This window comes from Mauremys mutica, chromosome 2, assembly GCF_020497125.1.
Source record: "Mauremys mutica isolate MM-2020 ecotype Southern chromosome 2, ASM2049712v1, whole genome shotgun sequence".
NCBI classification, from domain to species: Eukaryota; Metazoa; Chordata; order Testudines; family Geoemydidae; genus Mauremys; species Mauremys mutica.
The window spans coordinates 284,270,548-284,294,893 of record NC_059073.1 but is presented as its reverse complement, the minus strand read 5'-3'; the positions used below and the strand labels follow the sequence as shown (position 1 = coordinate 284,294,893).

At 41.3% G+C, this 24,346-nt stretch overlaps 1 protein-coding gene across 3 annotated transcripts in view; it reads left to right on the top strand.

Moving 5' to 3' along the window:
- Positions 1 to 24,280, top strand: part of DLEC1 (DLEC1 cilia and flagella associated protein) — a 71,949-nt gene extending 47,669 nt beyond the window's left edge. For 2 of the 3 annotated variants that reach the window (XM_045003473.1, XM_045003471.1), the window contains 15 exons: positions 558 to 746; positions 1,326 to 1,393; positions 4,222 to 4,373; positions 5,785 to 5,900; positions 6,694 to 6,764; positions 8,258 to 8,475; positions 12,311 to 12,463; positions 13,415 to 13,537; positions 14,242 to 14,336; positions 14,440 to 14,524; positions 16,409 to 16,603; positions 17,647 to 17,808; positions 19,871 to 20,024; positions 20,605 to 20,725; positions 22,184 to 24,280. In XM_045003473.1, the coding sequence (XP_044859408.1) occupies positions 558 to 746; positions 1,326 to 1,393; positions 4,222 to 4,373; positions 5,785 to 5,900; positions 6,694 to 6,764; positions 8,258 to 8,475; positions 12,311 to 12,463; positions 13,415 to 13,537; positions 14,242 to 14,336; positions 14,440 to 14,524; positions 16,409 to 16,603; positions 17,647 to 17,808; positions 19,871 to 20,024; positions 20,605 to 20,725; positions 22,184 to 22,307 (2,026 nt within the window). In that variant the 3' untranslated portion in view covers positions 22,308 to 24,280. The remainder of the gene's footprint in view (positions 1 to 557; positions 747 to 1,325; positions 1,394 to 4,221; positions 4,374 to 5,784; positions 5,901 to 6,693; positions 6,765 to 8,257; positions 8,476 to 12,310; positions 12,464 to 13,414; positions 13,538 to 14,241; positions 14,337 to 14,439; positions 14,525 to 16,408; positions 16,604 to 17,646; positions 17,809 to 19,870; positions 20,025 to 20,604; positions 20,726 to 22,183) is intronic. The other variant, XM_045003472.1, reaches the window with a different exon arrangement.
- The last annotated feature ends 66 nt before the right edge of the window (positions 24,281 to 24,346 follow it).

Here is a 24,346-nt window from a genome sequence, read left to right as displayed (position 1 = left end):
GATCCTACACCCATCATACCTTCACAAGCCAAAGTAACTGTCTGCAATGTTTAAAATATGTAAATTTAACTCTCAGATATGGATATTAAAGTGTTGAGTTCTATACCACACAATTTAAGATCAAATATCCTGGGCTGTTTAGAAGTTTTCCTGCCATGTTGCCAAATCTGGTATATGACAAATGCAACTCTCCTTGATAATTTCTAAGCCTACGTCTGCCTGATATTTTTAATTGTATTCTTGTGATACCTAGCATGACTACTCTGTTTCAGAGTGTACTTTAAGTCCTTGTTTCTTTTTTTCAGATGAGCAAGAAATAGCTTTAATTTAGCAGATCAGCATAATCACTACACCTGAAATAAATTCCTACAGGAATATAATTGAGGCAAATCAATACTGGCAAGTGCTGGTGGTATAAATCTTAGGCTAGTCGGTCCTTTTAAGAAAGGACATCAAAACTGCCTTATGCTGGAAATCTCAACTCTGCCTAAACTGTTTCTATGCTATGAAGAAAGAGGAGTGCTAGCTTTAATATCTGAGGTCACTTTTATCTTTAGTGATGAGAAGCAAATGTTACAGAGTCCTCAAGATCTTCTGTTGGACTTTGGATCTGAAGTTGCATTGAAGAGCATAGTAACACGCCAGCTAATACTTACCAATCATACTGGAATCGATGCTCCATTCACACTAGAAGCTGAATATTTCAGTAGCTGTCCAGTTACCTCAGAGGAACAAGGAAACAATCTGTAAGTTGTGCCTTTCTTGCTAATTAATCAGATACTGGGCCTGATTTTCCTCTCACATTGCTGTGTAAATTTGGAATAATTCCACTGAAGTGGAGATATGCTGGTGTGAGGGGACAATCCCCTATTGCCACACTGCTGCATTGGTTCAGTATGCCTGTACCACCAGTACTACTTCCTGCAATACAGGGTGTTTCTTAAGTTGACTTTGCTTTGCTTATGAGAAATGAGGAATCCTCTGGCTAAGGTACTATGGTTCAAGGCCATCAACTTTTGCAGGAAACACAAAAGGCAGGATTCTCATTTGGTGTAAATAGCATTGCACTATTGACATTAGTGGAGCTATGCTGATTTACACCAGCTGCGGATCTGGCTTACCGAATCCTGAACTTGTATCTTGGCATTTAAATGGCTTCACATATAAAGAAGCTATTTTGAAAAATTATTTAGCTGGTGATTATAGGAAGTCTGTCTTTGAACACTAGTTACCAACAATCTAGGAGTTTGGTTGAACTAGCTTGTAAAGTTAGCAAAGACTTGTGCTGTTCACAGACTTAACATTGAGTCTTTTCCTTTTACAAGCTCTACAGCCAGCCTGGTGAAAAGAACAGCACCAATCAGAAGACATGCAGCCAAGAAAGCACAGTCAGGTATGAAAGAAGCTATTTTTGTTGGCCAGAAAGATCTCTTCTCACAACTGGCACACTCAGCAACAGCATCCACGGAAAGAGGGCTGACTGGAAATGGAAATCCCTTTATATTAGAGTTTGGGCCTCCAGGACAAGACTGAAACATACTAGTGGACATTGTGGGGCTTGCCCAGAGCATTCAGTATCTATTCTGTAGATCGAGGAGTCCAGGCCCCAAGGCTGTCAGTCTGGTTCTTATTACAAGCTCTAAAATTTAAAAAAATTAGGCTAAATTCTGAGCTGACTTTCATCCTCTGCAGCCTCATTGATTTCAGTAGGGTTGGATGGACTGACCAGGCAGGACTTGATCCTTTGTTGTTTATTATTTATATTGCAGTAGCTCCCAGAGGTCCCAATCAGGAAGGATCACAGCTCCATTGTGCAAGGTATTATACCAATACAAAGAATCAGACTCCGATACCCTTATTCATCTAGAGGAGCACCTAACTTCACAAGTAGCCATTGAGACTATTTATGAAGTAAGGTGCCATGAGTGAGTAGTGGTATCAGAATCTAGCCCATAGCAAATAAAACACAGATGCAATAGAATGCCTACTCCTGAGGGAATTCTGTGCCAGTGCGCATGTGCATAATTCATGTGCTGCAGAAAATAACTTCTGCTGGAAAGTTGCTGCAGTTACACCTTTTGCCCACCAGGGTCCGCTGTGGTGCTAGAACAGAGCAGACACCCTGGGGCCCGCCCCAGCTGCTATAGGGAAGAGAAAACGCTGTGTTCCTCACAGTGCCCTGCCTATGGGGCCAGGACAGGAGACAGGGGATATGGGTGGACAGGCAGTGTGGGGCACATGAGGCTGCTGGGGACGCAACAGACTAAGGGCTAGTGGGGCGGGGCAGGACAGACAGGGGCAGGGGCTGACTGGGAGTGGAGGCACAGGGAAAAATGGGGACAGGGAGTGTAGGGCCACATGGGGGAAAGGGCATGACTGAGTGGGGCACAGAGACATGTGGGGACAGAGGAGAGGGGGTGCAGGGATACATGGGGATGGGGGGAGGGGCCGGCTGAGGGGGTGCAGGGACACATGGGGACAGGAGGAGGGGGCACAGGGACACATGGGGACAGGGGCAGATGTGCCTGACTCAATGGGAGAGGCTAAGGATCAGCCAGGGTCTGTCTGGGGGAGGCTCCCCAACAATCCCTCCCCACTCCCCAAAAAAACCTGTTCCATATTTCTCCCACCCACACCCAACAACCCTCCAGGTTCACTCCCAGGCTCCTTCTTTTTTCCCCAGCTCCTCCATTACCTCTGACTCCCCCAAGCCTTTGCACTGCTTCTGAGGGGTGTGGGAAATAGATTCTGTATTGTAGTTTAAATTAATTACTCAGAGTTCTGTATTTATATGCCTAGTAAGGAATCTATTTGTCAAAAAACATTTCCTGAATCCTTTTCATTGTCTGTATTGTTACAAACATACTTGCTGACAGGAATTTTGAAATGAATTACCAGAAACAATTGAAACTGGTGTGATTAGATTGTGTTGTTTTGACAAACAAAATATGCAGAATTTTGCAGAATTTTCAATTTTTTGGTGCAGAATTCCCCCAGGAGTAAATGCCTAACATTAGTTCTCACATTGTATTCTGTGATACACTTACAAGTGGTCCATGGAGCTGTGTCTATCTCAATAGCAGAGCACTCTGGTTTGAAGAAGTGAAGCCTCCTGCCATGTATTTTCCAGTCAGGACTGTCTTGGGGTTTCTGGGACATTTTTTGGATCAAGTAAACGAACAAGTCCTTCTCTACATCTGGAGTGCTTTGTCAAGTGTGTGTTTGATGTTCTGACTTCCAGACGCCACAACTAGAGGGCTAGCAAACATTTAGAAAGAAAGAAACAGCACAGATCACAAAGTTAACCAGTCAGTCACTCCAATACCATTGGAGTCAGTTTATTTTCATCTTACCAATATTGCTTTTTCGTGTAATCAAGCATTACAGTTGTCTCAGAAAAGTGCAGAATTAGGAGGTTAGCAGGGGAGGTTGTCCTTGGAAGATTCTCTGACTTTACAAGTGATCCATAATATAAAAACAGATTGAGAACTACTGACTAGGAAGCTGGAGTGAAAATGATTTGATTCTAGAGTAGGGGTTCCCAAACTGTGGTACATGTACCCCTGGGGACATGTGAGACACCTCTGGGAGGTATGCAGGAATTGTGTAATGGTGGATTTTATTTATTGCATTTTCATAATAGGCTACTCAGACAAAGCTTTAAAATTCTGTGGGAATTTGTTATATAAAATACGGTAGTTAATTTACTTCAAGATTACCAGTGAGATCACAAAAACACAGAGACACTGACGTACAGAGCCCTCACCTGTACAGCGCAGGTTCAGATGCCCAGCAATTGTCCACGCTAACTGAGCTCAGAACTTAGCTGTTGGTTGGGGTTTTTTTGGTTGTATACATTGCACTATAACTATATCCGTGTATAACAATGAAATACAGACAGATGGCTAAAGACAAGTAGTGTTAAGAAGAACACACAAAGTATCAGTGATAAGAAGGTTAGAGGTACATGGGCAGCTGGTAGATCTGGAAGGGGGTATGCGGCCTGCTGGCAGAGCTGGAAGGGGGAATACAATAGGAAAGGTTTGGGAAACTCTATTCTAGAGGCTGAATTCTCAACTTTGTAAGTAGGCATAGCTCCACTGAAGCCAGGGGAACTACCCTGAGTAATACCAGCCAATGATCTGAACATATATTTTGTTTGAAAGATAAACCTTATTCCATTTCCTAGAAATCTTATCAAATATTCTTCTGTTCTTTCAGCATTTGTGCTGGCATTACTGTCTCATGGGAGAGGAGTGGCTTTCCATGCCCAACCTTCCACAGGAACTCTGAAAGCCTTCCAGCAGCTAATTATAGAAATAACAGCTTATAACAACATGTGGGGAGAGTACCATGATGATCTCATCTGTAGGGTAGGTGAGGCTTTTTGTTCTGATCACCAAATTTGCATGGTAGGTTTGGGGCCAATTGTCTTTCCCCAAATTCCTCTTTGCTAAAACACATTTGTCTGCTTGTTAGGACTTCAAATAAGGATTCAGAGTAGCTTTCTCTAGACTGGTTTCAAAGTAGCAGCTGTGTTAGTCTGTATCCGCAAAAAGAACAGGAGTACTTGGGGCACCTTAGAGACTAACAAATTTATTTAAGCATAAGCTTTCGTGGAATAAAACCCACTTCATCAGATGCATAGAATGGAACATATAGTACGATATATATATACATACAGAGAACATGAAAAGGTGGAAGAGTTGGTATGGCAACTTCCACCTTTTCATGTTCTCTGTATGTATATATATCTTCTCACTGTATGTTCCATTCTATGCATCTGATGAAGCAGGCTGTAGCCCACGAAAGCTTGTGCTCAAATAAATTTGTTAGTCTCTAAGGTGCCACCAGGGGCGGCTCTACAAATTTGGCCGCCCCAAGCAGTCATGCCCGGGAGGCGCCCCCGAGCCGCGGGAGCAGCGGACCTCCCGGCCGAGCGTCCCCTCCGCAGTCATGCCTGCGGCAGGTCCGCTGCTCCCGGGGCTCCAGTGGACCTCCCGCAGGCATGACTGCGGCAGGTCCGCCGGCCCAGCCTGCCGCCCCCCCGGGAAAGGGCCGCCCCAGGCGGGTGCTTGCCCCGCTGGGCTCTGGAGCCGGCCCTGGGTGCCACAAGTACTCCTGTTCTTTTTTCTAGACTGTTTCTTCTAACAAGGTTTAGTTGACAAGTGTCCTCTCCTGTTAAAATGTATGGATCTGGTTTTGGACACGTTGAAGGCCTTTTTTTTCCATAGGGCCGTAACAGAGTTCCACAACATAGCTTTGTTCCATCTACAAAATCCAGTTGTAACGGTCACTACTCTGCTCCACCAACCCAATATGTTGTGCTGTTGTGCCTGGTGGAAAGGCTCTTAGGCTTGGGCTACACTGGCACTTTGTTGGCAAAACTTTTGTCATTCTGAGGTGTTAAAACACACACACACACATACCCCAAACGACACAAGTTTTACCAACAAAAAGCACTATTGTGAACAGCACTTTGTCAGCAGGGAGCACTCTCCTGCCCACAAAGCTGCTGCGGCTCGTGGGGGCTGGAAGGTTTTTTGTCAGCAGGAGAGCTCTCTCCTAGAAAAGACATCAAGCAGAATGACCAATAAATTAGGTACAGAACTTTGCTGCTGGCAAGAGTCCTCATTAGATCTCTTGCTTCACTAATTTGCTTTAAAAGAGAAGAGTAAAAAAAATTGAAAATTCATTTGGCTCAAAGGCTACGATATAATTTAATAACCCACATTCTAAGGTAGTATTTAATTCTAATTGCCAAGATGCATTGTTTTTTCTTAGGTGGGAGATTTACAGCCTACATTAATTCCTATGCAAATAACTGTGAAAGGTTGCCCAATCTTCTTGCAGATGACAGGACCTCAGACTGACCATCAAACAAAGATACCAATAATCAGGTATAGCCCCCCAAATACTGTTTGTGAGGATGTCAGAAGTTTTAAATGCCATTAGACTATGCCTACAGTGTTCAGTTTTGGTCATTTGCTATTGTTCAGTAAGAAGGCAGGCAGCGTTCAGTGGTATATTTGTCAAAATACAGTGTGTGCTTTATTTTGTTTAGACAGTCAAACATTACACTAAGGCCTTATCTGATGTAGATAAGTTTAGCATACTGTTATGTTTGTGTTTCCTAGCATGACTGTAAAATGCCCTGTTTCCATATACATCATCTCCTAAATCCTTCATCAACCATGCTACCAATCACTCTTCCAGACTGTTTTCTCAGGGTTTAATACTGATTGAATTTCAGTCATTCCAGGCTCAATTGATTCAGGGCCAGCATGGACAGAGATCACTGGCATGCCAGTACCAGTGGTGGAAAAAGTCCTGCTACTCCTCTCACAGTGCACTGCTCACTGAGGAGGTGGCCTCTGCCACTCCAACACTTCTATTGACTTCTTTATCCACCATCTTTCATGAGCACCACATTCGCTTGCACACACGAGTCTGAGACAACTATGTTGTCAGAATATGGAGGGAACGGATAATGGAATGTAAACAGAATGTACAAAATAACTTTGTTTCCTAGATTGACTGTAGATTATCTGGTTTCCAATACAACAAACTGCCAGCAGTTAACTCTTTAAGCTGATCTGTTTCCAGTTTGTTAATGACTCATTTAAAAGAAAAATTCTTAGGAGTTGACTTAACAATTGCACATTGTAACATGAAGTTATTCCCCCTTTCCAGGTTTGGTGCTCATGTCTCTGGTGGGGATACGGTCTCCCGCTGCATCAGACTCAACAACCCCACTCCTTGTGGTAAGGCTGGTTTCATATTCTAAGATATACTAGCTAGCACTGCAGTCCCTACAGTAATGAAAGCACAGCAATTAACACACCTTCAGCTTTCTTAATTAGGATTATTTTTTTGAGGGCAATAAAGGAATAGGAGGAGACAGCTAATTCAGTAGTTTAGCTAACATAGAGCAATGGCCAGTGCTGCTAGGTCTCTAGCTGTACAAAAGCATTTATCGTGTGGTGTTACCTTTGGACTAGGCTGATGTGTATAGTAGCAGAGCAGGCAGGTTTGAGCCAGAGGCCAGTGAGGGAATATAATTAGCACAACCTAGTGTTTAGTGTGAAACGGGAAAACATCCTATTCCAGTGCACCGTGTGTTTGTCTGACAGAATTCTCTTCATCTGTATCCTTCAAAATTCACTTTTTCTGTGAAACCCTCCTAAAGCTAACTCATGTCAATAAAATGCTGCCGTCATGCCATTACTGGAAAGAAAAAATCCCACTCTAAGTTTAGCACCATTGGGCTCGTCTAAATTTCACTTGCATCCAATCTTTATGTCTTCCTCTTCAGAATGTACTCATTTAAAAGACAAATTCTCAGGAGTTTTCTCTTCAGTCCATGGGCCATATCTTTCTTTGTGTCTTGGACATCACCAAACAGATACAAAAATGATTAGGGGCATTGAACAGCTTCCATGTGAGGAGAGATTAAAAAGACTGGGACTGTTCATCTTGGAAAAGAGGAGACTAAGGGGGGATATGATAGAGGTCTATAAAATCATGACTGGTTTGGAGAAAATGAATAAGGAAGTGTTACTTACCCCATCAATCACCTGATAAAATTAACAAGCAGCGGGTTTAAAACAAACTAAAGAATCACATCACAGAACACACAGTCATCCTGTGGAACTCATTACTAGGGGATATTGTGGAGGCCAAAACTATAACTGGGTTAAAAAGAGAATAAATTCATGGACGATGATTAACTTCATCCATCAATGTCTATTAGCCAAGATGGTCAGGAATGCAACCCTGCCGTTTGTATCTCTAACCCTCTGATTGCCGAATTTGGAATTGAACAACAGGGGACGGATCACTTAATAATTGCCCTGTTCTCTTCATTTCCTCTGTAGCATCAGGCACCAGCCACTGTCAGAAGACAGGATACTGAGCTAGGCCCTGTATGGACATTCTTATGCATTTACTTAACAAATAAAACATTCATCATAGCTAATGCTGATAAAGATGCAGGCTGGGATCCTTGGACCTGGCTAGGCTGTGTCTAGTGCAAGACCAATGACAGGCAAAGATGGGGTTAAGTCACATTTATGCTCTTCTGATCCTCGAGGAATCACCTGACTGGTCCTGAGAGTAAAAAACTTCCACTCAGGTGCAACTTGGCATCAGTGTATCCAGGTGCCATTATCTACCTAGTCCACTTTTTCTCAAGGGTCAAAAAAGCTACATATCATTGGCCTGACTAAGATTAATAGATTTTTCCTTTTTCATTCAGACATCCGCATGGACTGGAAAACTTACAATCAAGAAAAAGATAATGAGAAGCTGGTGGACCTCTTGCTGTTTTATGGCCCTCATTTTCCTATTAAGGACGTAGATGAGAATGAGATTGAGTCAAATGCTAGCACCTCAGAGACTGAAATCATGTTAAACTGGGATAAAATCCCTAGCAGCCCAGACACCATTTCTCCAGGTTCCCTCATGACAGATGATGTAAGATCATGGCAGTCTGTTTCTTTAAACCACGTTATCAGAAAAGCTAACAGAATGTTGGGAATAAGTGAGAAAGGGATAGATAATAAGACAGAAAATATCATATTATCTCTATATAAATCCATGCTATGTCCATATTTTGAATGCTGCGTGCAGATGTGGTTGCCCCATTTCAAAAAAAGATATACTGGAATCGGAAAAGGTTCAGAAAAGGGCAGCACAAATGGTTAGAAGTATAGAACAGCTTCCATATGAAGAGAGATTAACAAGACTGGAACTTTTCATCTTGGAAAAGAGACGATTAAAGGGGATATAATAGAGGTCTATAAAATCATGACAGGTGTGGACAAAGTAAATAAGGAAGTGTTATTTTCACCTTCTCGTAACAGAAGAATTAGGGGTCACCAAATGAAATGAATAGGCAGCAGGTTTAAAACAAAAGGAAGTATTTCTTCACACAATGCACAGTCAACCTGTGGAACTCCTTGCCAGAGGATGTTGTGAAGGCCACTGGGGAAGTTCCAGAAGATTGGAAGGGAGCTAATGTGTCAATTTTTAAAAAGTGTAAACGGGATGATCTGAGTCACCACAGGTTTCAGCCTGACATTGATCCCAGGAATATAAAGAGTAGCTGATACGGAATTCAATTAATAAAAAATAAAGGAGAGTAATGTAATTAATGCCAATCAATGTGGGTTTATGGAGACTAGATCCTGTCAAACTAACTTAATTTTTTTGTTTGAGATTACAAATTTGGTTGATAAAGGTACTAATGTTGGCATAATATACTTAGACTTCTGAAAGGCATTTGACTTGGTACCGCACAACATTTTGATTAAAATAGTAAGATATAAAATGAACATGGCACATATTAAATGGATTAAAAGCTGGCTACCTGATAAGTCTCAAAATGGAACTGTAACCAGGAAATTGTCACTGTGAGGATTTGTTTCCAGTGGAGTCCCACAGGGATCAGTTCTTGGCCCTACACTAATATTTTTATCAATGACTTAGAAGAAAACAGAATCATCACTTATAAAGTTGCAGATGACACAAAAATTGGAGGAGTGGTAAATATTGAAGAGGACAGGTCACTGATTCATAGCAATCTAGCTATGTTGGCAAACGAGGTACATGCAAACTGTGCATTTTAATATGGCTAACTGTAAATGTATACATCTAGGAACAAAGACTATAGGTCAGTGGTTCTAAACCAGGGGTACACAGAAGCCTTCCAGGGGTACAGCAACTCATCTAGGTATTTGCCTAGTTTTACAAGCTACATAAAAAGCACTAGTGAAGTCAGTACAAACTAAAATTTCACACAATATTTGTTTATACTGTTCTATATACTGTACACTGAAATGTAAGTACAGTATTTATATTCCAGTTGATTTATTTTATAAAATACGGTAAAAATGAGGAGGAAGCAATTTCTCAGTACTAGTGAGCTGGGCCACTTTTGTATTTTTGTCTGATTTTGTAAGCAAGTAGTTTTTAAGTGAGGTAAAACTTGGGGGTACGCAAGAGAAATCAGACTCTTGAAACAGGTATAGTAGTCTGGAAAGGTTGAGAGCCACTGCTGTAGGGCATACTTACAGGATGGAGGACTCTCTCCTGGGAAGCAGTGACTCTGAAAAAGATTTGGGCATCATGGTGGATAATCAGCTGAACGTGAGCTCCCACTGTGACACTGAGGCCAAAAGATGAATGCAAACCTGGGATGCGTAAACGGGAATCTCGAGTAGTAGTAGAGAGATTATTTTACCTCTGTATTTGGCACTAAGGCAACTACGACTGGAATATTGTGTCCAGTTCTGGTGCCCTCAAGGAGGATGTTGATGAATTGGAGAAGATTCAGAGAAGAGCCACAAGAATGGTTAAAAGATTAGAAACCATATCTTCCAGTGATTGAGCTCCTTGAGTCTATCTATTTAGCTTAATAAAGAGGTTAAGGGGTGACTTGATTACAGTTTATAAGTACCTACATGGGGAGCAAATATTAAATAAGTGGCTCTTCAATCTAATAGAGAAAGATATAACATGAGCTAATGGCTGGAAGATGAAGCTAGACAAAATCATACTGGAAATTACTAAATTTTTAATAAAAAAAAAAAAAAAACAGGAGTACTTGTGGCACCTTAAAGACTAACAAATTTATTGTAGCATGAGCTTTCGTGAGCTAAAGCTCACTTCTTCGGATGCATAGAATGGAACACACAGACAGGAGATATTTATACATACAGAGAACATGAAAAGGTGGAAGTATGCATACCAACAGGCAGAGTCTAATCAATTGAGATGAGCTATCGTTAGCAGGAGGAAAAAAAACTTTTTGAAGTGATAATTAAGATGGCCCATAGAAGGTGTGAGGAGAACTTAACATAGGGAAATAGATTCAATTGTGATGGTGTCACTTGAATGGATATGTGGACAGAGCTGGCATCGGGCTTTATTGCAAGGATAGGTTCCTGGGTTAGTGTTTATGTTGTATGGTGTGCGGTTGCTGGTGAGTATTTGCCCGATGCCAGCTCTGTCCACATATCCATTCAAGTGACACCATCACAGGACCTAATCACATCAGACACACCATCAGGGGCTCGTACACCTGCACATCTACCAACGTGATATATGCCATCATGTGCCAGCAATGCCCCTCTGCCATGTACATTGGCCAAACCGGACAGTCTCTACGCAAAAGAATAAATGGACACAAATCTGACATCAGGAATCATAACATTCAAAAACCAGTGGGAGAACACTTCAACCTTCCTAACCACTCAGTGACAGACTTGAAGGTGGCAATTTTGCAACAAAAAAACTTCAAAAACAGACTCCAAAGAGAGACTGCTGAACTTGAATTAATATGCAAACTAGATACCATTAACTGTGGTCTAAATAAAGACTGGGAATGGTTGGGTCATTACACCAATTGAATCTATTTCCCTATGTTAAGTTCTCCTCACACCTTCTATGGGCCATCTTAATTATCACTTCAAAAAGTTTTTTTTCCTCCTGCTAACGATAGCTCATCTCAATTGATTAGACTCTGCCTGTTGGTATGCATACTTCCACCTTTTCATGTTCTCTGTATGTATAAATATCTCCTGTCTGTGTGTTCCATTCTATGCATCCGAAGAAGTGAGCTTTAGCTCACGAAAGCTCATGCTACAATAAATTTGTTAGTCTTTAAGGTGCCACAAGTACTCCTGTTTTTTTTTTTGCGGATACAGACTAACACGGCTGCTACTCTGAAACCTAAATTTTTAATGGTAAGAGTAATTAACAATTGTTAATTTATCAAGGGTCATGGTGGATCCTGCATCACTGACAATTTTTAAATCAAGATTGGGTGTTTTTCTAAATGATCTGCCCTAGGAATTATTTTGGAGAAGTTCTATGACCTGTGTTATACAGGAGGTCAGACTAGATCATAATGGCCATTTCTGGTCTTAGAATCTATGAATCGGTGTCAAACCAACACTATTTTTTGTCATGTTAGGAGGTAAAGTTGTTTTGAAAACATTAATCTAGGCAGCCTTAGGGCTGGAATGCGGCTTTGCATGATGAGAAAGACACTCCTAAGGCTCAGTCTTGCTGTTGTCTGAACAGCATTGGGATACCCCGATCTTCCATCAATTTCAGTGGGAGGTCAGGCATTCAGCACCCCCAGGAGTCACAGTGTTTAATGGGAGAAACCAGGGTTTATGCTGGAAAGTGAGACAAAATGGTATTAGCTATTTTTGCTCTCTTCTTTTGTTCTGAGAATGATGGTTCTGGCCTCCCGTAGTCCAGTGCTGAATGTGTAACATTCCTTACCCTTTCATACCTGCAGGAGTCAGATGTAGACAACAAAGAAGAGGAAGGAAGGAGTGATTCTGACGTCTGGAGACCAGTAAATAATCAAAAGAAAATAATCTCTGTGCTTATACAAGCTCATGAAGGGGTTCCTTCCGACTACCCCTACTGTATAACTCCTACACAAATTGTAAGCAGGGGCTCTTATGTGTCCTTATAGTTTGCAAATAGCCAGCTGTATAGGACTGGGGAGATGGGACAGCAAAGGAAGGCTTTTCATTGGTGCAGAGCAAGAGCAGTAGGAAAACAAAATCTTAAAGATTGGAGAGATACTTCTGCAGGCCATAGGAAGTCAACAGGATAACAATGCTCTCCAACAGACTTCCCAAGGTCCAAGAAGTTCAAGTACCAAACTCTGAAAGCAGGTCCTTCACCCTGTGAAAAACAGGCAAGCATAACTGTCTGAGCTTGAATGCAGACCTTTCGACCTCTGGCTATCTTCACATGTGACTCATCCTGTTCAAATATACCGTATAACTCATAGTGCTTCAAAAATTAATTGATGCAAAATCAATTAGGGACCACAGAAATTTGTCAGGAAAAAAATATGAGAAACAATGCATTGGAAACAAAGTTATGAGAGTGTGTGTCCATACATCAAAAATTTGGAATAATCAAGCAGTGTATCAATTTTCAATTCCCAAATGTAAGGAACTTCTTTGCCAAAGAGTTCAAGTACAAGGTTAGACTTAATAAAAGAAAATTTTAAAGGGGTCATTTGTAAATTATTGGAACTCAAGTTTAATTAGAAACTTAACTAAGTTCTCAGAAAATTAATTCAGTTTCTTAAAACCAATTTAGTTATTTTGGTGCAAGTGTATGCACAGACACCTTTATTTCAGAATCAAAGTGGCTAAAATTGAGTGTACACACATAGATTTGCATGGAAATAGTTACATTGGTTTTAATTAATATTTTGCCATTTTTGTGCAAGTCTGGGCATAGAGCAGCCCAAAGAGATTTTTATCTATGCTTTAACTGCAAAGCTCAATACAACCTGAGATGTAGATCTGTTAAGATGCTTCCATAATGCAGAACTGCCGTTTGCTTTAGCTAAATGTCTATAATATTTTGATTCCAGGTTGTTCCTGCAGGTGGCAGTGCCTCCATCCATATTTCCTTCACTCCACTCACGTTACCCAAGCTCATTAACAAAATTGAATGTGAGGGGTATGCATTGGGTTTCATGAGTCTAGACAGCAAGGTAAATGTACTATCACAGCTAAGTACTATTGTCAGTTCAGTTTGCTTTTTTCTGCTCTGAATGCTACTCAGTAACAGTGAAGCTATTTTATTATTTATTCCTTACAACATGGGAGACAGGTGGTGAATTGTGATTTCTGCTACTGATTAGTTAATAACTGTGCACACAGCTCATTTATATGAAAACACCCGTTTTTAATAAGGGAATAGGGAATTAGGAGTTAGACTCCTGAGTTTGATTCCCAGCTCATTGCATGAATTTGGTCAAGTCACCTATCTTCTGTCAGACTCTTCCCTGGTGAAATGGGAAATACAACTTACCGGCTGCTGCATAGCTTAAATAATATTTGTAAAGCACTTTGAGATCCTCAGCTGTGAAGCACAAAGTGTTATTAACTATAATAAATATTTAGCAATGAAATTTTATAAAATGTTAGAAAACAAGAGTTGCCTCCATATTAATGAGCAGTTTTCACCTAATCTAATAAGAATTTTTGTTTGCATTCAAAATGCAAATATAGCTCAGATTCTGCTATTTGTACAAGTTTTATAGAGGTAGCATAATTTACTACAAATAATAGGCCAAACACTGCCAGAGATCATCTATGGCTGGACGGCTTTGGGAAACACTTTCTCAGATTGGAGTTAGTGCTTCATCCTCGACACATTAGTTTGATCCTCATGTATTCTTCCTTTTCCTGTCAGCTTGCACAAGGGATACCTGGTAAGGTGACTCGTTCATATGGCTATGGAGTTGCACCTTTGAGAATGGACTTGCAAGCTTTTGTAAAACCTGCTCTGTAAGTACAACAGTTCTGACAGTTCACAAACTTCCAGTCAACAACTAAATGAAACCAGAGACTAAGGAAAGAGTTCTAACAGCCTGTGATTCCTTACATTCAGGTTAACTGTAGAAATGGATCATGATGGAGGAATGGTGTTTCATTCCATGGCAAGTGATCTCATACCAAATCAACCCCATTCTGGAGTGAGTATCTTACATATTGCTGTATTAAGGTTTATTTAATATACTGCTCAGCTGTTACGGTAATTCATGGCAACACTCACATTGCTGTAAAATAATGTTTTTACTGACCATGTCCTGGTGATGCAGTGTTAAATGTTTACCCACAATGCAATTTTTTTTTTTTTTTTGGTATAGTACAAGCTAGGCCAGAGAAGACTAGAGTATAATTACCTATAAGCCAAGAAAGGAGATGTTATTTCAGGAAGATGGCTATTCTGTGTTGGGTTATTTTACTATAGAGATCTTTTAAGTATCAAAATAATTATTCATTTTCAGGTTAAAAAAGATTCTGGTAGCAGAATGAAAGTGATTTAGCTCCCAACATGGTCTGTGAATTTTGGTGATTCACAAAGTCCTATCATATTATATTATATTATACCTATTATAGTTAGATTTCCAGAAAGCCTTTGACAAAGTTCCTCACCAAAGGCTGTTACGTAAATTAAGCTGTCATGGGATAAAAGGGAAGGTCCTTTCATGGATTGAGAACTGGTTAAAAGACAGGGAACAAAGGGTAGGAATTAATGGTAAATTCTCAGAATGGAGAGGGGTAACTAGTGGTGTTCCCCAAGGGTCAGTCCTAGGACCAATCCTATTCAATTTATTCATAAATGATCTGGAGAAAGGGGTAAAAAGTGAGGTGGCAAAGTTTGCAGATGATACTAAACTACTCAAGATAGTTAAGACCAAAGCAGACTGTGAAGAACTTCAAAAAGATCTCACAAAACTAAGTGATTGGGCAACAAAATGGCAAATGAAATTGAATGTGGATAAATGTAAAGTAATGCACATTGGAAAAAATAACCCCAACTATACATACAATATGATGGGGGCTAATTTAGCTACAATGAGTCAGGAAAAAGATCTTGGAGTCATCGTGGATAGTTCTCTGAAGATGTCCACGCAGTGTGCAGAGGTGGTCAAAAAAGCAAACAGGATGTTAGGAATCATTAAAAAGGGGATAGAGAATAAGACTGAGAATATATTATTGCCCTTATATAAATCCATGGTACGCGTACATCTCGAATACTGTGTACAGATGTGGTCTCCTCACCTCAAAAAAGATATACTGGCACTAGAAAAGATTCAGAAAAGGGCAACTAAAATGATTAGGGGGTTGGAGAGGGTCCCATATGAGGAAAGATTAAAGGACTCTTCAGCTTGGAAAAGAGGAGACTAAGGGGGGATATGATAGAGGTATATAAAATCATGAGTAATGTTGAGAAAGTGGATAAGGAAAAGTTATTTACTTATTCCTATAATACAAGAACTAGGGGTCATCAAATGAAATTAATAGGCAGCAGGTATAAAACAAATAAAAGGAAGTTCTTCTTCAAGCAGCGCACAGTCAACTTGTGGAACTCCTTACCTGAGGAGGTTGTGAAGGCTAGGACTATAACAGCGTTTAAAAGAGAACTGGATAAATTCATGGAGGTTAAGTCCATTAATGGCTATTAGCCAGGATGGGTAAGGAATGGTGTCCCTAGCCTCTGTTCAGCAGAGGATGGAGATGGATGGCAAGAGAGAGATCACTTGATCATTGCCTGTTAGGTTCACTCCCTCTGGGGCACGTGGCATTGGCCACTGTCGGTAGACAGATACTGGGCTAGATGGACCTTTGGTCTGACCTGGTACGGCCGTTCTTATCAAATTTTGGTTTTGAACCTTTATTATATTTTTATGTTTTAATCAAGAGATTCTGAAGCACACACAACGAAAAAAGAAAGTGGTTTGGGGCAGGATCCTCCAAATCTCAGATGCTGTGGAATGGCTCGAGAGACTAGAAAGCCTTCAAGCCTCTGCAGGGGATTCAGATTGAAAGTAGTTTAATACATTCTCCTTCAGGTTTTGACAGAATCAGTCATTACTCACAACCTGAAACTCACCAATTCCACAGCGGCTCCTCTGCACTTCAGGATTCTTCTATCTGTGCCCTTCACTGTGTCCAGTATCGACCCCAACAGGAGCCTGAAAACATCCCACAGCGACAGGGAGGAGCAAGGGAAGCAACTTCTACTTCATCCACAGCAAAACATGCTAGTAGGTTCAAAAAGGCCCCTCGGGCCAGGACAGCTTAGGGCTTGTCAACCCAGTGCATTAGTCCGCACTAGAGGGCTGTAAATTCTAGTGCACACTAATTGGCCCACATGGACCCTGCTAGCATGCACTGGACGTTCCTTAGTGTGTATTAATGTAGTACTATTTCAGCAGGGACTGGTGTCTACTCTGATACCACTAGAATTTACACCTCTCTAGTGCAGATTAATGCACCATGTACACAAGCCCTTAGTAATTAGTATACTAACATGGCCTAGGTGAACTGCAAAGCTTTGGGGAGGGAGGAAAAACACAATTGTACAATGGTGCTTGTTACGCTTTTCTTATTGGCAATGTCGCATTGAAGTCACTTTGCAGGAACTACTAAATCAGTATCAGAATATCAAAATGATAAATGTATTTACAAAATATTTGGCTTTCCACTCTTCCTTTCAAGGCCTGAGCTTCCTGTCTGCAACTCCTATACAAGGTGACTGAGGAAGGCAGAAGAAGCCTATTTCGTTTTAGGTGTATGTGCTGGTGGCAGGAAACTCACTCAGCAACGAATGAAATAACTCAGATGCACTTTAAAAATGTATTTATCATTTTTAAATCTACACTGCAACGGGGGCAGACAGGGCTTGATTCTGACCGCATACTTCTATGCATAAGCATAACGATTAACTCCACGGAAGGCAATGGAATTACTTTTGTAAAATTGGCATTAGGGAGAGGAGAATCTGGAGAATTCAGGATCTTAAACTTGTGTTTTTCTCCTCATATTTTAAAGCGTTGCAGTTCACCTTTCGCTCTCTGTTTCAGTGCACTTGCCTTTAGGAAATAGTTCTGGATTTTGAAAAAAATTTCAAGATTTTTTTTTTTTTTTTACCTTTGCCTTGTTGTACGGGATCCCGTGGGATTTTGGACACTGGCATGATTCTGTTGGGTTATGATGGGAATGTGTGCTCTGGGGCAGAGCTGTTGGGCAGTTTTTACTGTGGATTTCCTACAGTTACTTCACACATTTTCATCTGAATTCCTCCCAGGTGAAAGTGTCCTTTCACACAACTCTGGAGTTACTTACATATCAGAATCTGCCAGCTGACCAGCTGCTCTCGGGAATCAAAGTGCTCCAGTTTGAGAATGGAGACAGGAAAGTGGAATTCATTCAAAATCTGGTTATTGAATACAGTAACAGAACAACCCAGGTAACAAGCACTGGAGAACAAAAGTAACTCTAAAAACTTATGTTCATGATGCACCTTTAGTACAGAATGATGTTCAATTATTTTTCATAACTTACCCACCACTGAAATGCAGCTACTTCTAGGGTAAAGTATGCCAACTAACCACTAATGAACAAAAGTAATAGCTTTCAACTGACACTGCAGGGGACCCTCAGGATAACAGACTGTTAATCTCAGTATGGCGGCCCAATTCAGAGACCCATAAGTTCTTCGATTGTACAGCAGGAAGGCCTAGATTTTACATTTCAACCAAAAGACAGCACCCTCCAATGAGACTTTGTCCCTTAACACCATGCTAAGACGTTCGCTCAGTAGTGACTGAGTGAGAGTGCTAGCGACTGAGGGTTTGGCTACACTTGCAGCTGTACAGCGCTAGGAGTTAAACCTGTCTTCCTACAGCTGAATAGGGAAAGCGCTGCAGTCTGGCCACACTGACAGCTACCAGCGCACTGTCATGGCCACATTTGCAGCGGCATTGGGAGTGGTGCGTTATGGGTAGCTATCCCAGCGTTCAAGTGGCTGCAACGTGCTCTTCAAAAGGGGGAGTGGGGTGGAGTGTGACAGGGAGTGTGGGGGAGAGAGAGTGGATTTTTGGAGCCAACACTGTGTCAGCTCCCTGCCTTGCAAGTTCCGAGCCCCTCCCCCACCCCTCTCTCACTCACTGAAAGCAAATAGCCCTCTGTTTTTTTCCCTCACAGACCAGATAAGCAGCCGCTCTGAAACGGACCCCTCCCCCCCCGCTGCTTCTCTCCTCAAGCCCCTTCCTTCCCCCCCTCTTCAAGCAAACACTAGCTGTGGGCCTTCCAAAGGGAGCTCCCTGCCTCTGCTCCTTCACAGCAAACAGGAGCTGTGTTTGTATTTTTTGATAAGCAGGTCCCGGAGCCCAGAGTTCACAACAAAACAAACAGAGGCATCACAACAAAACAAAGAGTGTTAGCTTTACTTAAAAGGATTATGGGAAGGTTCCGGAGGTCAGTTACCGCATAGTAAGATTATGCCCTGTTTACACTGGCACCCCAGCGCTGCAGCAGCAGCGCTATACTCTTTATTCCTCTCGTCGAGGTGGAATACAAGCAGTGCTGTACAGGGAGATACAGCGTTGTATGTGCCTTGCCAGTGTGGACGGGGAGTGAGTTACAGTGCTGTAAAGTCACCATCAGTGCTGTAACTCTCAAGTGTAGCTAAGGCCTCAGTTACCAGCATCACCTCCTGCAGCAGTATTTCTTGGAGGTCTCTCACAGCTGCTTAGCTAACGGGATGGAATACAATCACAGCCCACACAGTTTAAAACTGACCTCTTCTAGACTGAAAGCTATAAAAAATATAGACCTTAAGCAGTTCAGTGCTGTGCAGAATTTTTTCATTCAAGGTACGTCTAGGGTTTTCCTCACTGTAGTATCTAAGATATGGACAACATAAGGATAACTCTAGGCAACCTGTGTAAAAAACAAATTTGCAACAATGTATCAGATACAGCTCTAAAGAAGGAAGGGAAACTAGAGTGAAATCTTCATACAACACTCAGAAGTTAACCAGAATGTACAATGAATATTACCTTGCTGAGGACATACAATGGCCATTCTGAAAACCTCCCTGAAAAAGCAACACAGCACACTTTACTAACTGTAGAGTGTAATCTGTAATATATCTCTTCTCTTGCTTAAGCCAGCATCTGAGAAACTAAGGTCTGGTCTACACTACGTCATTCAGGGGTATGAAAAATCTACATCACTGAGCAACGTAGTTATAGCAACCTAATCCCCCTTGTAGACAGCATTATGTCAGCGGAAGAGCTTCTCCCGCCAACATAGCTACAATCTCCCAGGAGGTGGATTAATTCTGCTAATAGGCGAGCTCTCTCCTGGCAGCTTAAAGTGTCTTCATTAAAGCAGTACAGTAGCACCACTGTGCCAATGCACTGTTTTAAGTGTAGGCTTGCCCAAAATAATGCTCATTTCTTTTTGGACAAAGATATGGAATGTTGGTGGTGGTTTTTAACTCTCTCCCTCTCGTATTCTTCCAGCTCGTGCCAGTGACTGCATACCTTACTGTTCCAATACTGGAGCTCTCTTGTGAGACAGTTGATTTTGAGACCTGCTTTGTAGACCAAACTAGGACAGAAGATGTCTTTCTGTTAAACAGGAGCAGATGCAGAAGTTACTGGACTGCTTTACTGGGTACTAAGCCTGTGCAATAGATTCCCTTTGTTCTAAGAGGCTAACGCTTGTTTTAGTGTTCTGTTTTAGTACGACAAGTACGCACATCTAGTCAATACATACAACATGACGACAATCTTTCAGTAAGAATCAGGTCAGGTTCTGATCTCACTGTTTTTTACTCCAGTGTTTCTTCACTGACTTCAGTAATTACTTCAGATGTACACCAGAGAATAGAATCAGACCCACCATATTTATTAATCTTTCTTTTCTAACTTAAGGCCTGATCCTAAGAGGAAGTGAGCACCAGCAACTCCCATTGACTTCAGCCGGCGCTTGCTTCTAATGAGGTTAATGGCAAAATGCCCATTTACTTCAGTTGGCGCAGGACTAGACCATTTTATTTTGACATTTACAACTGCCACCAGCCCAGCTTGCCCTGCCAATGAAAATGTAGACTTGTGAAATGCACTTGACAATACCAGACAATTTTTCATTGGCAAGTCAGGAGATGTATTGTTTACTTATATGAATACTGCGTTATACACAACACTGAAGACTCTTATATCATGTCAATTGATATTTTCATTCTTTGCTGCAGACCAACAGGAACAGCGTAACAACATGGAAATATTTTCCATCTGCCCCACTCATGGAATTCTTGAGGCACATGAAGCCAGCTTACCCACCAAAGCAACTTTAAAAATCAGTTTTACCGCAAGGTACAGTAAGAGAACAGAAGTTTTACTGTCTTCGGAGTTGACTAAGAATGGCCTTGCAGACTGCTACGGTGCAAGGAGTAATTAAAACAGAAATTAACTGTTACCCTAGTGTGTGCCTCCACCAAACAGCTGCCCAGTTCTTTGCATCACAGCATTGTCTGTGAGGGTCAGAGAACAAAAGTGGTTTTGCTCTTCTGATAATCCAAGAACCATTTTTTTCCTCTAAAATGATCAGCCATTATGTAGCTGAATTATTGAGACATATTCAGTCAATAGAGGCCCATTTACACATGGGCATGCATTTTAATATGGCTTTACTGCGCAGTTCCTGCATGTATCTGGACAAATGGGATTTAGACATCTTATTTCCCATTTGCCTATACATTCCCACAGCATGCACGCACAGTCACAGTACAATAAATGCCCAAATCAAGGTACATGCTTTTTCACACAAACCCCAGGCAATGTTTTGTAAATATTACCATGAATTTATCATTAGAGTTCAGAGGCACCCCGCTGAGCTATTGTTTCTGTGCTGGTGCTACAAACTGCTGTGCATGGACAATATGAGAGGCCTCTGGTTGTCGCCTTAGATTTTAAAATCCTTATCATAGGGCTCATATCCTACCTATGGTGTCCAACAAGTGCTCAGGAAAGCTGAACCCTTGCTGTTCAGTATAGTATTCTGTGAAGTCACACTAAGAAGCTTACCACACTGCCTCTACATGCTGAACTGGCCAGGAACAGCGAACTGTGGCCACGGGGAGCTGCGGGAGGCCGTGCCTGCGGACGGTCAATGTAAGCTAAATGTCTCCTGGTCTGCCAGCGGACTACACTGATGGGCCACATGCCGAAGGTTGCCGACCCCGCTCTAGATCTAGAATTCACACTTACCACAAGCTACAAGTCAACCAAAACTACACTTACTGTAAATGTTTGCCTAAAGCTAGGATTCAGTTGACTGCCGCCTGCCCTATTAGAACCAATGGGAAAATTTTCTCATCTAACTTCTTGCCTTTTCCATAGGACAGTGACTGTCACCTGGAGACAGCTCAGCGTCATTCCCTACCATCACAATAATACTTGTCATTTAGAGATTTATAAAAATGTAACTACACAACAAAAGGAATATTGAAGCTTTCCTTCCAACCACCACATTAACACATTCAACATCATACACACCATTAGGTAAGACACTGTTAAAAAGCATACTGGTACCCAGTTACTACACACGATGTAAGGGTACATGAAACTGGGCCAGGCAACAGTAGTCAAAACTCACTATTCCCATAAGGAAAGCAAAGTTCACTTCTGCAGTATCAGATAGCTGGCAAGCACAATACATGTCAGAGGACAGCGTCATTCTTCCCCTCCCAGACCCCTTAAAGAACTGTGCTATATTCTTGCATGTAGTAGAATGGCAAACTAACTGAACTGTCTTCTCCCTTTGTATTTTAGGAGTAACGTGGAATATGAAACTACAGTGACTGTTTTTGGAATGCTGGGAGAAAAGCCCTGCAAACTACAGATCAGAGGCAGAGGATCTTACGATGAGAAATATGAAGATCTCCGCTTAATATAAGAGAGACAGTATAGATTAGGTGTCATTCTTGGCTATTGAAGTCACTGGAAGTTACATATGTATACTGAACGGCACTATTTAAACTACATTGCCTATATTTTCTTGTACTTGAGATTTAAATAAAAATTGTAGTTTTAAAATAAATGCCAAGTAATGTATAACAAAGAATTTTACTGAACTATGATAATTGTCTATTGGACAAATCCCATTCAACAGGTGTTGAATCAAAGTAGTATGTGTTAGTTACCTTTTATTGGCATATGCCCATGGATACAAAGCAGGGCCCTGTTTTTACAAAGCAGGGCAATTTTAAAAGAACTGTGAAGGAGGCTCCTGTAACTGTTTAGTTTGCTCCTTGGTTTAAAAGTAAGTCAGCCGTTAATTCCACGTTATAATAGTTAGGTACAAACTAGAGTCAGAAACAGTGAACAAGACCATCATTCTGAGTGCCTCAATTTCTTTCAGTGCCTTGTAATATGAAAGTCAATGGGAGCTGGGTATCTATATTCCTTAGGCACCTTTAAAAAATATCAACCTAAACGTTTAACTAGTAAGTGTCTGGGAGTTGGTCATGGCCCCCTATCCCTGCAACTACAGAAGGGGGATTCCATCCCACTTCATTTTCTTACCCTCCCTTGGTTCCCACCTACTCACACTTTCCTGTTTACAGTAGTACCAATAAAACTGAAAGTCAGTCTGATATTCCCATTTCTGAGAGCATAACAGTTTCCCACCCTCATCCTGCAATGAAAGTATTTTGCAGGCAGTTGTGGGGAATCTTTGTTGGCAAAGAGGAGAAATAGAAGTAGTTTTAGCAAGTGTCAGACAGGTTTGTTCAACCAATCAGAATCCCATTTATCCATAAAAGCCTGGGCCAGAATTTTCAAATGTGGGCATGCGAAGTGAGGCATCTCATAGACTTTAAGGCCAGAAGGGATGATTGTGATCATCTAGTCTGACCTCCTGCATATCACAGGCCACAGAACCTCACCCACTCCCTACTGTAATAGACCCATAACCCTCTGGCTGAGCTACTGAAGTCCTCAACTAATGAGTTAAAGACTTCAAGTTATGGAGAAGCCACCATTTACTCTAGTTTAAACCAGAAAGTGGCTCCTTCCTTATGCTGCAGAAGGCGGCGAAAACCCCTCCCCGCCAATCTGACCTGGAAGAAAATTCCTTCCAAAATATGGCGATCAGTTGAACCATGAGTATGTCAACAAGACCACCAGCCAGACACCTAGGAAAGAATTCTCTCTGTAGTAACTCATCTAAATCAAAGCAATCTAATTTTTCCAGAAATAGGAACTGGAGGACTCCCTGTCCTTCTGATTTCAGTCTCTCACTTCTTAGTTTAGTGGGTTTTTTCCCCATTAATGGGGAAAGAATATCAAAAATTCAGCCCATCTTTAACGGTGGCCTTTAATTACTGATCCTTATTTTTCGAATACAACAATTACATTCAAGTACACAATTATGTTAAGTGCATAACCAAGAAACAGGACAACTTTTCAGCTTGCATTGCTGATTTAAACATTTTTAAAGTAATGTCAGATGACAATAAGTGCATTTCCTTTTAAAACAGTTAGCACTAGGAGTTTAAATGGTCTTTTGAAGCTAGTAACTAAATCCATTTATTCATGTCTGTGTATCAGTGACATCATAGCAGAATTTTTGGAAGCCTTCACAATCTATCATTAACTTCTGGCAGCTAACCTTCCAGTGATCTGCCACACATCATCCATTTCCTTTCTGATCATCCCTTACTATGATAACCTGCCACCATTCCTTCCAGAATAACTGTCTCAAGGTTATCTCCAACTCTACGCCTAATGTGACCAGAGTACAATAGCCTGCTACTGAAGATGGTATATAAGGGAAATGGTTGTACAATACAAAAAGGATGTCTTTACACTGGTAATAAAACTATACTGACTCATGGAGAATGCTACTGATATTCACTTAGTGTTACAAGTGCCAAAATCAGTCCTATATTAGGGTACTGAGATACAAAATGAGCTTGTATTAAATGTTAATTC